Raw genomic sequence first — 14091 nt, forward strand, 5'->3', positions numbered from 1 at the left:
GCCAAGGACAATGTGAAATGGAGCCAAGTGTGGGATGGGGTGGGCCAGGGGAAATACAAAGGAAACCAGGGCAGCTAGCATAATACAAGCGAAGGACACAGAAGAGAGCTTTAGAGGTAAGGGGTGAGGGCTTTTTCGGAGCTTCAGAAAAACGACTACCAGGAGAAAGAGAGAGAGAGCAAGAGAAAAGACCAAGGCAGAAAGAATCACGAAGAGGCCAGGAACAGAAAAGAGGAAGATAAGAGAGATTGGCTGGGGAAAGTAGGTCGGAAGGCTGAGGTGGGAGAAGGGAGCCCCCAGAGGCTGGGCAGAGACAAGAACCTTCCCTGGACAAGAAGGAGTCAGACTCGGGCTTGCTGCTGATGGGGAGTTTATTTTGGACCTAGTTGTGCGGATCTGTGGGCTTCCAGGTCAGAGTTTCTCTGGCTCCAGCTCCAACTCCGGTTCCGGCTCCGGCTCCAGCTCGGGCTCAGGCTCCAGCTCCAGCTCCGGCTCTTGCTCCAGCTCCCCTAGCTTGCTCTGAGCCTGAGGTGGGTGAGTCCCATGCTCCAAGGCAGAGAATCTTCTCTGAAGCCACTGTGGGAATCCGTGGAGGGCCGGTGGGGAGAAGGATGAAGGGAAAGAGAATAAGGAAGATGCCAAATGTGTCTGTTCTTTCCCAGCCTCCTGCCCTTCCCTATCCCTTTTCTCAGTCCCTTCAAGCCTCCCTTGGGTCCTCCAGTCCCTGGAGAGGCTTAGGAAGGGGGGGGGGTGCTCTGAAGGCAGGATGAGGAGTCCACCTTGATCATCTTCCCTGAGGAAGGGGTGCCACTCAGAAAACTGAAGAGAGGGGAGGCCAGTGGCTGGCGGGGCCTGAGGGGTGTCCCCTCAGGTGACTCACCTGTCTTCTCCAAAGGTGAAAGCCAAAGGCTCCAGTCATCAAAAGCAGAGAGAGAATACCAAGGATGAGAAAGAGAGGGAGATGACCTGTTTTGGGGGCACCTGGGACCCTCCCAGAGCGCTGGGCACCTAGAGAAGAAGTACATTAGGCACAGGGTCAAAGGATATCTTGCCACCTCTCATATGTTACAGAGGCAGACATCAAGGCCCGGAGTTTGGGGATTTATCCAGGATCATGAGCTAATGAATGGCGGAAGGGGGTTGGGGCCTGAACAAGAGCTGGAGGTTAGAAAGAAAAGATGTGGAATGCGGGTGGGCGGGGAGGGGTCTGGAAAGTGGGATCAAGAGGACTGGCCTGGAGCAGGTGCTGCGGCATTGTGGGGTCTCAGACCTGGGCTAGCCGGCTCAGAGAGGTGCACCGCTGTCCCAAGAAGCCTCTCCCCCTGGTACACCCGGCACTGCCAGGGCTGGGAAAGGAGTCTGGCTTCCTGTATCTCCAGCCAGGGTCCCGAGGAACCTCTCCAAGACTGCTTATCTGGGGGGCTCCACACAAAGCGCTCTCGTCCCGAAGCCGGGGTCACCTCACAAAGCAGTTTTCTCAGCTTGCCAGATAACCCGAAGGATTTGGGAGTCACTGAGAAAATCAGAAGGAAGAGATCTTTGGGGGCCCGACCCCCTTACTTGAAACCATAGACTCAACTTCCCAGTCCCTATCGCCTGGCTCTCACCTGGGCTCTGATTGGGTGAGGTTGAGGGGAGGAGATCGGGGGTCAGGGCCAAATTAATCTTATCAAGACAAAGCTCTGGGCAGATCACTCTGCAGTTCAAAAGCTGTCCAGGCTCTTTACTGCCTTCGGGGACTATTCAAACTCAAGCTGGCCTGGAAGGATTACATAACAAATACCATCTTGGATTCTCTTACACAACTTTCTACTCAAATGCTCAGAAACCTCAAGATCTGTCAGGTGTGTTGGTTCCCCTACACACACCTTACACTTTTTTTTTTCTTTCATGACTAGGCTCACATTGATGCCCCCTGAATGAACTGTGCCCTCTTTTCTGAATGTTCAGAGAACAGTGAACTGACCTGCACATCTACACACAGAGCATCTCAAAGCTGTAGAGTAAGAAGAGAGAGGGCAGGGAGCTGAGCATAGCGGTGGAGGAACCTGAGGGTTTGGTGACACAGACACCAGACCTTAGGCCCCAAGGCTGGCACTTGCTGGCCGTGTGACTTAAGCAAAATCCCTTCTCTATAAAACAGGGGCGGGGTGCCTGGGTGGCTCAGTGGGTTTAGCTGCTGCCTTCGCCTCAGGGTCCTGGGATGGAGCCTCACATCAGGCTCTCTGCTCAGCAGGGAGCCTGCTTCCCCCTCTTTCTCTGCCTGCCTCTCTGCCTACTTGTGATCTTTCTCTCTGTCAAACAAATAAATAAAATCTTAAAAAAACAAAACAAAACAAAACAGGGGCAACAATCTCTTCCGGTGAGCTGTGGTGCAGAGAAGCTGTTCAAGTAACACAAAACAGCTGACCCTCAAGAAGACCTTGGATGGAGAAAATTGGGAGGCTTTGTGGGCTGATTGGATGTGGAGGAAACAGGAGGCCAGTTTCAGGGGGAGTGGGATGCAGTTACTGAGAGAAAGGCTAAGTCAGCAAGAGGACACATGGTGTGAGGAAAGGATGGGGCTTGGAGTGAAGCTGGGCTGTGGGTATGCCATATAAGCAGAGCTCTCCTGGAAAGTCAGCATTGGCCCTAAGGAGATGTAAGACCTATTAGCATATTCACTGATTTGCTGAACCAATGTACCTTTTTTTTTTTTAAAGATTTTATTTATTTGACAGAGTGGGACACAGCGAGAGAGGGAATACAAGCAGAGGGAGTAAAAGAGGGAGAAGCAGGGAGCCAAGCAGGGAGCCCAATGTCAGGCTCCATCCTAGGACCCTGGATCATGACCTGAGGCCCTCAGACACCCCTAATGTACATTACTGAGCACCTACTATGAGATGTTACGGTTCAGTGACCACAGGTGAACACAACATACAGCCCAGCTGTCGTGGCTCATAGTTACTAATCCATCAACACATACTTTCTAAGTTTTTGGGTTTTGTTGTTTTGTTTTGTTTTTTTTTCCTGTGTTTACGTTATACTCTCTTAAAAAAAAAAAAAAAGAAAAAGAAAAAGAAAGGAAAAAAAAAGCCCTTGCTCTGTAAATATTTGCTGACCAAGGGACTGGATTTATTAACTCCTCCCAAATCCAAACCACTTCCTGCAATTTGAACCAAAGCATTGGTCCCCAAGTAGAGGAGGATTCTAGAGATAGAGTCCCCCTCTTTTGAACCATTCAAACTTTTGCCACCTCTCCTTCTAACTTCTCAGACCCTCCTCCCAATTCACAGCAGGGGAGTCCCTTAGAGGAGAGTGGAATGTTCACCTAGTGACTCAGGGGAGATTTTCAGTTTCAGTTCTTTATGTGGGGGCGAGAAAGGAGGAGGCCACCAGGGTTGCCTCTGCGACTTGTGCCCACTGGCCTAGCATCAGGAAGCGGATCTGCCCCATCTTGGCCCAGCCAAGGCCTGGCCTTCCTGTCCCGGCTCTCCTGTGATGGGAGTTCCTTTCCCACTTGGGACTGACCTGTGATGACTGCCAGAGTGACCGTAGCACTGAGCTGCTGTCCCTGCAGATGGATGTGGCAGGTGTAGGCCCCTGCCTGGGCCTGGCTCACAGCCTCCAGTTGGAGGGTAAAGTTGCCATTGTCTCCAGCCACCAGGAGGTCAGGGCCTCCCCCTGGAGGGCTCCACTTGGCGGTGAGAGAAGACTGGGTCCCCACACCAGGGGGCAGGTGGCAGGGTAGGTCCACCCTGGAACCAGCTCCAGCGTATAAGGTCAGAGGCCCTGAGGGCTCCAGACCTGGGAAAGAAGGAGAAGCTAAAGTTGAGGCAGAGAGGGGAGGTACAGAGAGGCTGGAGCAGGGAAGTGAGGCAGAAGAGCAAAGGAAGGGGTCTGGCTCTGAAGAGCCCAAGGGAGCAGAGTAATGTGGGTGAACTGAGGATGCTCAGAGTCCCCCACATGGGCCAGCAGGAGACCAAAGGCTGCCAGTGAGGCTGGATGACCCAGGGAAAAGTCAGGAGTGGGGAAGGCAGCTGAAATGTTGCAAAGCGAAGTAAAAGTGAGGCCCAGAGCATTCACGGTGGGCCCTAGCTAGCTGCTGGAGACCTGGTCTGGGGACCCAGAAGTAAGGGTGAGGTGATGGCGGGCAGGGAGGGGTTGTGGCCAAGGGTGAAGGCAGCCCGAAGAAGTTACCCAGAACCGTGAGGTTGTGCGTGAGGGAGACATTGAAGCCATCTCTGTAGGTGAGGATGCAGCCCCACAGCCCAGAGTCTGAGGGGCTGACTTGGGGCAGGAAGAGGAAGCTTCCAGCTAAGTGGTGATGGGGGGACTCCCGAACAGGGACTCTGCCCCGGAACCAGTGCACAGAGGCTGGCAGGTCCGGGCGGCTGAAGGAGCAGTTCAAAATGACCCAGTCGGAGATCCTGAGGGACCCTGGGGGGCTGGCAGTCACTGCTCAGGGATAAAGGAGGTTTGATTAGCCCTACTGCAAACACCTGTCTTCTCCTAGAAGACAAAAGGCAACCCTCCTCCCACCACCATCCTGCAAAGCCGCCTTCCCCGTCCCCCCAGCCCACTTCAGTCCAGTGCCTGGTACCTGGAGATATTTAAAATGGATGCTCTGGGACCTCCTGCCTCCTTCCCCTCCCCCCTACACCCCTGCCCCCCCTTCCCTTTCTGCAGACTTTGCCTGAGGATCCCCACTAAGCCCACCCCCTGAGCTACAGATGTCTGAAATGAGTCACTCCAGCCCTGCACTCTCCCCCCAACCCAGGGGTGCCTCCCCTCCTCCACCTGGCACTCCCAGTGTGGGTGGGGGAGGGGAGCTCCAGGGTGAGACAGTCTCTCCGTAGGGTCCTCTCCCCACACACGTGCTCTCCTGGGGGGACCCCCTTCCACTCTGTTCCTCACCCCCTCCCGCTCCCCTACTGGGGACTCTCAGCCGGGGCCCCGGGCACCTCCTGGGAAGCACAGCCCCTACCCCCGGCCCTTCCTGCCTCCGGGGCGACGGGGACAGCGGCGCCCGGCCTCAGCCCCGCCAGCCCCGCTCCCCGCGGCCCGCCCCCACCTACTGGAGGCCTGGCCCACGCGCAGACGGAGGCTGCAGGCGAGGGAGCGGTCCCGGAGGTGCACCGCCGCGCGGTAGTCCCCGGCGTCGGCGCGTCGGGCCGGGCGCAGCCACAGCGAGAAGTCCCCGCGCTGGAGGCCGCGCTCTTCCAGCCGCACGCGGGGCTGCAGGGGCGGCCTCCCGCTGCGCAGGCCTCCGGGCGCCAGCATCAGCACCACGTAGCGGCGAGGCCCTGAGCCCCGGGCGGAGGGCGCGGCGGGGCGCAGGCTGGGCGCGGGAGCTGGAGGGCTGCTGGGCGGGAGAGAGGGACGGGGCTGAGAAATTCGAGGGCGAAGAAGCCTGCGCCACTTCGAGGAGGAGGAAAGCCACCCAAAAGGAGATCTTTTGCCCGCTAACCGTCCCCATGCCCGTCTCCCCTCGGGTTGGGCCAGCGCCACCCACTCTCTGGAGAGGCAGGTGTGGAAGGGATGCAGGTGTGAGGGGAGCAGTCTTTCCCAGGAAAGGCAGCGGGGCGGGCGGGGTGGGGGGGAGCTGAGCCAGTGGCTTCAGATAGACTGACAGCTCAGAGGAGGAGACCGATGGCTAGACTGGGCCTGGGGTTATGAGTAGGGATGCCAATGCTGTTGGATTTGGGGGATCCTGTTGCCCGAGTTAGGGATGCATACCTGTCTGGTAGATGGTGCCAAGTGACCCCTGCGGTTCGCAGAAGGCTGACATCCTGGGGAGGGATTGTGGGCCTGCAGGGGAGCTGAGCGGGAGCCCCCTCCTGGGCCCACACCACCACTGGGACCTCTGTCCTAGACCCTGGAGCCTCCACTGGGGAGGAAAAAAGAGGCCAAGGGGAGGGGCCATGAGCCAAAAGACTTAGGAGTAGAGAAGAAGCCTCAGTTACCTGAAGGAGACACAGGGCTGAGGAAGACCTTGGGTTTCTGTCCCTTCCCCACCCAATGGGAAGACTAAAGAGAGGCTTTGGGAGCAGAAGGACTGCCCCAAGCAAGGCATTAGAAGAATCCACCCAAGCTAAGGACCTTGGCATCTCTGAGGTCCAGACATCCCTACTGACCACCCCCTCCCCACCCGTGGATCTGAAGGGTAGCCCTCCCAGAGGGTCAGCCCCATCTTACCTGGAGCCACCCACCGGAGTTGCAGAAGCAGCAGAACCAGGAACCGAGCCTCCCACATCTCCCCTTGGGCCTGGGCCACGCTGAGCCCCCAAAGGGAAGAGGTCAGAAAGAAGGGAGGGACAGATGGACAAAAGAGAGTTCTGCAAAGATTTGGGGTGGAGGAAGGGAATCTAGAAGAGGGACAAGGACAGAGACCTAGAGATAGAGGGAAGAGCCAATGACTGGAGGCTGGAATCTAGAGGCAAGCTGGCCAGATCAGGCAGCAGGAGTTGGGGTGGGGGGAGGGGAGGTTCCCTGCAAATGGGCAGGGCAGTGGCAGAGAGTAGAGCGGAGGCAGGTGGCTGTCTTGAGCTGGGAGGCAGTTCTGCTGCCCCAGGGCCCTTGCCCCTGTCCTTCTGCCTTCCCTCCACCTTCCCCACTTCCCCTCCCCGTCGCCCCCCCCCCACACACACCCCAAGGCTCACAGTTTCGCTTCGCAGTGGAAAGTCTGAGGGGGTTGATTCCCAGCAGCATTACCCTCCACTTCTGTGGTGGCGCTCCCCTTGTTTATTTCCTTAGTCCTGGGTGTCCCCGCCGAACCCTCCCCCTCCCCCACCCATCTGACTATTCTTCCTACCCTGGGCCTTCTGTGTTCTCTCCAAACCATTTCTTCCTGGACTACCTGCTTGCCCAACTCTAAGCTGCTACTCCAGTCCCAACATTAACACTTTCTTCTTGGCAAACCCTTTTCTTGGTACTCCTCTTCTCCCTCATTCCCTTAACCTTCCAGGACTTTCACTCAGCCTCCCCACCCATCCCATGTCTCTTTGGGAATAAAGCAGACCTAAAGATGGCAGGTGTGGGAAGGGGCACCCCAAGACCCTGGAAAAGAAAAGCTACATTATAATGAGCCTTCACTATATATACTAGTAAAGATATGGGGTGGAGAGACTGTATTGGATACTTTACAAACAGTAACTCATGAAATGTATCCCCCATTGTACAGATGAAGAAACTGAGGCAGGCTCAAAGATTAATTGACCAAGGTCAGTTAGAGTATGAAACCAAAAGGTGTCTGTAGTCCAGATTCTGGGTGAGTTATACGTGTCCTCTTGAAGAATGGTGGGGTCAATGTGTGTCACACCCACACACACTCCTCCAGTTCAAGACCCCTATGTGCTCGGCAGCTTTTCCCGATCCATAGGTTTTAACTAACAAGGCAAGGGAGATAGGGAGAAATTCTCGAACAGAGACCAAACTCAAGAAAAACGGAGACAGAACTAGAGAAGGAAGTCTGACTGACAGAGGGGAACTCTTGCTCCCCACCCCACCCAGCCGGAGGAGCCTGGCCCAGAGATGGAGCGTGAGTGCGGAAGACCTTGTACCACACCTGGGAACCACAGGAGGCCCTGGACTTCTCCCCTGCCCAACCGAGTGCTCACTTCCTCCCTGCCTGGTGGAGGACAGGTTTGATGCCAGACAACTCTCTCTCCAGGTCCCAGGAGGCGGAGACCCAGGCCTCTCATCCCTCTCCCACTTCAGGGGCGGGACTTCCTGTTTCTGAGGCTGCTTCTTTGCCTGGTTCAGCACAAGAGAGCTGGTAGCTTTCCACTGGGCTCAGCAGTGTCTAGACCTGGTGTGGGCTAGCAGGGAAGTGTGTATGCTCTGCTGGGGAGGAGCATCCCCAAGAATCCAAAACCAAGAAAGAAGTTAGTTCTCAAAGAAGCTGTGAGCTCCACGTCCAACCCTGGAACACTGATCTTGTCTTGAGTGGTTGCTGGTAGCAGGGCTTGGCTGCTTTTTTATAGAAGGGTCCTGATGGAATGTGCCATCTGCCACCCCCCTCCTCCCTGTCCCGGGAAAGCAGGAGACAGGTTAAAAACAGAAGCGCGACCGTTTCTTTATTAAATTATACAAAAAGGGGAGGGGAGGGGAGGGGGGCAGCTGTGGGGCTCGGCCCCAACCCTGGCCCCACCCCGGCCTGGCGCTGTCTGAGAGAAGGGGATCTGAGGGAGACCCAGGGATCAGGCAGGGTAGGGATGGACAGGACATGAGGCTAGGATGCAGAGGTGAGGAAGGAGAGGCTACTGGAGGAGGGGTGGGGGAAGGGAGGAAGAGAGCAAGGACAGGAAGAAGAGCAATTGGGACCAGCTGGGGAGCTCAGATGGAGCAGGTCAAGAGGTGGAACAATGGCAGAGTGAGGATAGAAGGGGCAGTGTCTGGAGAGGTGGACATGAGAAAGGCTGGGGACAAAGAGGGTGGCAGCTCTGGTGCAGGGTCCAGAGCCAGGAGCCAGGTGGAGAGTGGCTGCACTTGTCTGTTCCCACCCCCACCTCCAGGCCCTGAGGGGCCTCCCATCCCCAGCCCATTGGCAGGGGGCTCAGGCCGACGCCCCATTTTCTGTCTTCTGCCGCTTGGGATCCGCTTCATCCTGTGGAAGGAGAGTTGGGGTAGCTGCAAAATGGGAGCGGGACCTCCCCCAGTCCCTGCCCTGCTCCAGCCCCACCCCACGCACCACAGGGATCCAGGTCCAAGTCCAAAGGGCTCCCAGCCCCTGCTGCATCCCTGACAGCCCCTCAGGCCCCACAACCCAGCCCAAACCTCCTCTTCAGCTGCTCTCTTCAGCGCGGGCCCTTCGTCGTCATCTTCTTCTTCTTCCTCATCTGAGGAGCCAGAAACGGGTCATTGGGGAAGGGCAGGAAGCTCCGGCACAGACCCCCTGTGGTTGCCCTCAGCCCTGCTTCAGGTCTTCAAACCCACCCTGACTCAGTTCCTTTGAGCCCAGCCTCCCCTGCCCCTCCCCACCTTCTTCTTCCCCTTCATCCTCCTCCTCTCCGTCCTCAGCAGTTTCTTCTTCTTCCTCCTCGGCTCCGTTCTCCTCCTCCTGTGAGGACAGAGAGAGGGGAGAAGGAGCAGCGTCAGGCTGCCAGGTGCCTCCACCACCACCAAGGGCAGGGGTGTCTGGAAGGGCCAAGGGTGGGGCAGGAAGGGTTGGGAGGGGCCATAGCCAAGGCAGGACCCAGCGTCCCTCAACCCCAGGGAAGTGGAGGGGAGCCCCAAGTATCTTCCCCCAACCCCTCCGACCCCTCCAACCCCTCGGCACCTCCACCACTTCTTTCTTTCGCTCTTTTCGGCTGGCTTTCTCCTCCACCTTCTCTTTCTTCTCCTTCAGGTCCTGCAAGAGAGAAAGAGGTCACCTTCCTCTCACCACAAATGAGCTGCAGCCCGTCCCTCTCGCCCCGTTCTCCTGCTGCAGTGAGCTTAGAGGACTGGGAGAATGAAGGAGTTGGCTACAGTAGCTTAGAGGCAAAACAGAGGTCCCAGGGTCCTCAAGGCCACAAGGGGGCTAGGACCGGACACCTGCCCGAAGACTCAAGGGAGGAGGGAGAGTGATGAAAACAGAGGAATGGATGGCCAACGTAATGGCTCTTCACTCCCATCAAGTTCTCCAAAATCTCACAGGCTGAAGAGTTCAGCTCAGCAAAGCAAATCCCCTCCATCTGCTCTCAGCCCTGATGCCCCACCCCCTCTTGAGGGCCCTCCGCCTTCCTGGCCTGCCCCCTCCCTGGCCTGCCCCTCCCGCTGCCTTGCTCTGCCTTTTGTCTACCTCTGGGGCCTTTTCCTGAGTCCTCTCTCCTGGGCATCCCTCCCAGCTTCCCCCTCAGCCTCCTTGAATGCCTTTGTTTCTCTGTCCATGTGTCCCCCTACTCCTCAGGCTCCTCCGTGGCCAAACACCACGGGAACAGGGAGAGCAGCCCAGCAAGACGCACACCTACTTCAAACCAGTTCGAGTAGTTTCTTCCTCCCTACATCTGGCAGGTGGTGTGGGATGCTGTGCCCCTGACGCCGGCACTGGTGTGGTGAAGGGGTAGAAGTGACCATTTCCAGGGGTAATGTCGATAAAGGAAACGTGGAAGGGAGAGGGTACTGGACATGGTAGATGAAGAGAGACAAGGTCTGTGTCTGGGCTGGGCTGGGCTGAGATGAGACTGAAGATGGAGAAGATACCTGTCTGGGATACCCTCCCTCCTTCATCCCCCCAGGAGCCCAGCAGGCGCACATTTAACGTCCCATTATACTGTGACTGATGGAGATGCTCCTGAGTCCCTTCTCTCTGGATACCACCCAGTGTCTTCCAGTTTAGATTCCAGTCCTCTTCCCCCACCAACCCTCCCCAACTGCCCATGGCAGGCACTGATCAGCTGTGGGTGTCCCTGTGTGATCTGATCTGGTGTTGGCCTACAACTCTATGTATCTGATTCCATGTGAAGGGAAGTTTTCTGTGCGAGTAGATCACCCTGGAGGGTGTGTCCTTTCTGGACCAGGATCAGGGACAGCAGTAGGGGTTGGTGCAGAACGGCTGACCTGGAGGGACACTCAATTCCCTTCTCCCTCTAAGAGGAAAACAGGACACCGGACCCTCTCACTGCAGCTCGGTTTCTTCCTGCCACTTCCCCCTCCTCATTTCTTTGCCCCATGGTTGACAGGGCATCTCTACCACCTGGTGGGCTTTCCCTGGCATCCTGGGTCTGTCCTGGGCCTGGAGGGGGGGGGAGGGGCTGGCTGGTTGGCTTCTCTCCAGGGGCCCCAGCACCAGGTCGGTCTATGCTCCCCTGGCCTGAGTTTCCCATCTGGGCTGCCCAGACAGAGGGAGGGAGGGAGAATTCTAGGAAGGGAGGGAGGGAGACTACAGGAGACCAAAGTCCAAGGGGCCGGGCCCTCTCCTCCCCTGTCCTGTCCTTCTGGTCACTGTCCTTCCATGATCCCTTTTCCAGGAGAGTATGTGACCTAGGTCTTGTGCTAAGCAGCTCTCTGGCCTCATTTACTCAACACAGGCACACACACTGACACAGGGTGACACCGATTCACACTCGCAGCTACAAGAGGAGGGCCCATGAGATCCGGAGACACATGGCCTGGGTCTGGGCATTCTGGCACACACTCCTGAGACACACCAGGGCACAGGGGAGCCACTCCGCACTCACAAAGCAGCAACATGGCTCCAGCACATCCGCGTCTCCACATGCACACATGTAACTGACACGGGCAGTCCCACACACTCGCTGGATTTCAGACATACAAAGACACCTACTCAGCGGAGTCACATGCCACAGCACAGCCCACCGGAGGGCCCCACGGCACACCTTAGCAGCTCTCACACATAGCCCCTCGCTGCCACTGCCTTAAAACCCACTGGTGGCCCCCTTTCACTTCAAGGGCCTCTAGGAGCCCTCTGTGACCTCCTCAACAACCAACCCCATCCCCCCCCAACCCCATACAAGTCGGGCTCCCAGCCCCCAAACGTTGGCCGAATTAGTTTCCCAAAGCGACACTCAGCAGGCTCCCTAGGGAAATTAGAGGAAGGCTGGAAGCGAGGCAAGGGCAAAGGGATGGAGCCAGGAAAGGGAGCCGATGTGAACAAGGACGGCTGGAAGCAATGTCTTGCAACGCTGAGCTTCAGTTTTCTCGAAGGCTATTCCCGCCTCCCTTCATGATTTTTAGAAATCCAAGACTCTTTAAGTCTGTCTGTGTTGGGGGGGGAGGGGGGAGGCTGGAGGGGGCTATGGAGAGAAAAGCGAGCTTAAGGCCAGTAGGGGGAAGAAATGGATACAGACGGAAGAAAAGGAGAGAAGACAGAGAGACTAGCCGTCCGTGGAGAGAAGCAAGAGGCAGTCGGGCCTCGAGGGGAGGGGCCCGAGAGCAGCCTCCCGGGAGAGTCCTATTTACTCTGGAGGATCTCAAACCGCTTAGCGGAGGAAAGGGGAGGTCAGACTGGAAGGAGAGACGGGGAAAGGGGGCGCGGAGAGAGGCAGCGGGGGAGGGGCACGGTAAAGTGAGCCGCGGCGCGCTCCGACGGGAAGCGGACGGGGTAGAGACGCGCGAGCCGGAGCCGGAGAGGGGTGGGGACGGCGACGGGGGCCGGGCGACGGCCGAGCAGCGAGGCCGGAGCGGCGGCGTGCAGCGCTCAGGAAGCTAGAGGGCGCTGGCGGGAGCCGCGCGAAGCGGGGTAGGCAGCGCCGGGCAGGGGAGCGGGGAGTGGGGGAGGGTGAAGAGGGGTCCACCGGGACCCGGCGCCGGGGCAGCGTGGGGCCGTCGGGGACGGCGTGGGGCGCAAGACCGCGCGGAGCCCGGGGGTCGCGCGGGGTCCGGGCCGCCGCCGTCCCCGCCCGTACCTTGGCGCTCAACTCGGCCGCTGCCTCCACGCTCTTCTCCGACATGGTGCCGGGGCCGGGGCCGGGGCCGGGGCTGGCGGGGAGCCGGGGTCCCGGGGCCGGGACGGAGGGGCCCTGGACGGCGGAGGGTGGCCGCGGCCGGAACCTGGCGCGGTGACGGCGGCGGCGGCGACAGCGGCAGCGGCGGCCGCTCAGCAAGCTGGGTCTCTGGAAGAGGCGGCAGAGGCGCGCGGGGTGGGGCGGGGGTGGGTCTGGAACGGAGACCCGCAGGGCTGCGGCCGTCCGGAGGGCGGGCGGAAGGGCGGTGCGGGCGGTGGCCGGCGCGCTCCGGCAGCGATCGCTCGGTCCTCGGCTCGCCGCCCCCGCACCAGCAGAGCTGCCGCCGACCAGCCGCTGCCGCCCCCGGGCAGGGAACCCGCTTATAAAGGCGGCGCTGCCCGACGGGAGGGGCTTCCCAGGGGTGGGGCTGGCGGGAGCTGGGAGGAGAGGAGAGGGGAGGGGGATGAAAGCGGAGGTTGGCGAGGTGGGGATAGGAGGATGAAAGCGAGGGGAGGGAGCGCGCGAGAGGCGGGAGGGAGGACAGGACCAGAAGGGGGAAATGGAGAGACTGACGGTCTTGGAGAAAGGAGTGGGGAGAGGAGGTGGGAAGGGGTGGGGTTCCTGCGGGGAGGGACCTCTCCGAATCCCGACCTACTGCCTGCGAAAGTGGAGTCAGTCTTTTGGGGGCGGACTAGAGGGATGGCCAGAATCCTTCTGACCCTCCCCCTCACCTCCAAAGAAACCCTGAGATTTTGCCAAGGGTTGGGGTGGGAGAAGCAGATGGAAAGGCCGGGCAGGTATTTGAGAAACCAAAAGCTTAAAGAAGAGGAAGAGGGTGGCGGAGCTACTTCCACATCACGCTGGTTTCCCCCTCTCGTCTTGCATCTCCTTTCTCTGGGTGGCCTTAAGAGGGGATGGGAGGGCCAAAAGGGCAGTCCACCCTCTGTCCCGGCTGGAGGCTGACTTTTGTGAACCCTACTGGGTTCCGCCCTTCCTGGATCTTTCTGGAGATCTGGAGGAGTCAGAGGCCCTCCAGGCTCCTTCCTTCTCTTCCATGTTGGACCTCTACGATTTCACCCATCTCATCTCACTAGTCTTTGGTCTTTTTCTCTTCATCCCAGCTCATTCACCTTGACCCAGACCCCTCCCTCACAACCATTTATCCCTCACATCTCTCATACTTGTGTAGGCTCTTCCCCGCTTTTCATTCCCTTCTTCTTCCCTTCCATCTCTGATCTCCCTTCCCCCCTGTCCCGGACCACACTGTTCCTGTCTCATCTGAGTCTGTCACCTGGCCCTGTACCCTTGGTGATTCCCCCAACTTCTCTCTTCGGGTCCTGATTGGTTTACATTTTCAATTTGCTTTTCTCTTTCCTCTGCTGCCATCTTCCCCAGCCTTTCTGGATTGTATTGGCCTCCTTTGCAAGGGGTTCAGGCCTGGAGTTCCGGCCCCACCTGGTTCCACTCATCCTCAGTTCCCGGCCCGCAGTCTTGGTATCTTTGGATCATTTTGAGAAGCTTGGGGGTTTCAGGAGCTGGATGTATTAACGGTCAGGAAGGTGGATGGAATGGAAGGCTAGGGTTTGGAAAAAGATATCCTTGGTGTGTGCGCACTTCTGTATTTGTCTATCATTATCATTGTCTTTTCATTTTCCTAATAAGAAAGACACTGATCTATCATCATCATTTGGTATCTGAGTGCTTAAATATACCATCTTTTGGT

General features: G+C 58.0%; 2 protein-coding genes across 4 annotated transcripts; both read right to left on the minus strand.

Annotated features, from left to right (window-relative positions):
- Positions 1–353: 353 nt before the first annotated feature.
- Positions 354–7935, minus strand: LAG3 (lymphocyte activating 3). 3 transcript variants are annotated; one of them, XM_045071822.1, is made up of 8 exons: positions 6178–7935; positions 5719–5869; positions 5058–5341; positions 4180–4437; positions 3511–3786; positions 1271–1513; positions 881–1008; positions 354–576 (listed from the first exon to the last, which is right to left on the minus strand). In XM_045071822.1, exons 1-8 carry the CDS (start codon positions 6233–6235, stop codon positions 412–414), a joined length of 1563 nt encoding a protein of 520 aa, XP_044927757.1. In that variant the 5' UTR covers positions 6236–7935; the 3' UTR covers positions 354–411. The 3 variants fall into 3 exon arrangements, with proteins under 3 accessions (XP_044927757.1, XP_004766722.1, XP_044927758.1); XM_004766665.3 differs by having other exon boundaries at positions 5058–5344; XM_045071823.1 differs by lacking the exon at positions 1271–1513 and having other exon boundaries at positions 5058–5344.
- Positions 7936–8031: 96 nt separating this feature from the next.
- Positions 8032–13877, minus strand: PTMS (parathymosin). Its single transcript, XM_045071881.1, has 6 exons — positions 13824–13877; positions 12330–13019; positions 9260–9331; positions 8962–9040; positions 8758–8819; positions 8032–8587 (listed from the first exon to the last, which is right to left on the minus strand). The coding sequence occupies exons 1-6, from the start codon at positions 13875–13877 to the stop codon at positions 8537–8539; spliced, it is 1008 nt and encodes a 335-aa protein (XP_044927816.1). The 3' UTR covers positions 8032–8536.
- Positions 13878–14091: the final 214 nt, after the last annotated feature.

Source organism: Mustela putorius, unplaced genomic scaffold (assembly GCF_011764305.1).
Source record: "Mustela putorius furo isolate JIRA1106 unplaced genomic scaffold, ASM1176430v1.1 tig00003988_pilon_pilon_pilon, whole genome shotgun sequence".
In the NCBI taxonomy this organism is placed as follows: Eukaryota; Metazoa; Chordata; class Mammalia; order Carnivora; family Mustelidae; genus Mustela; species Mustela putorius.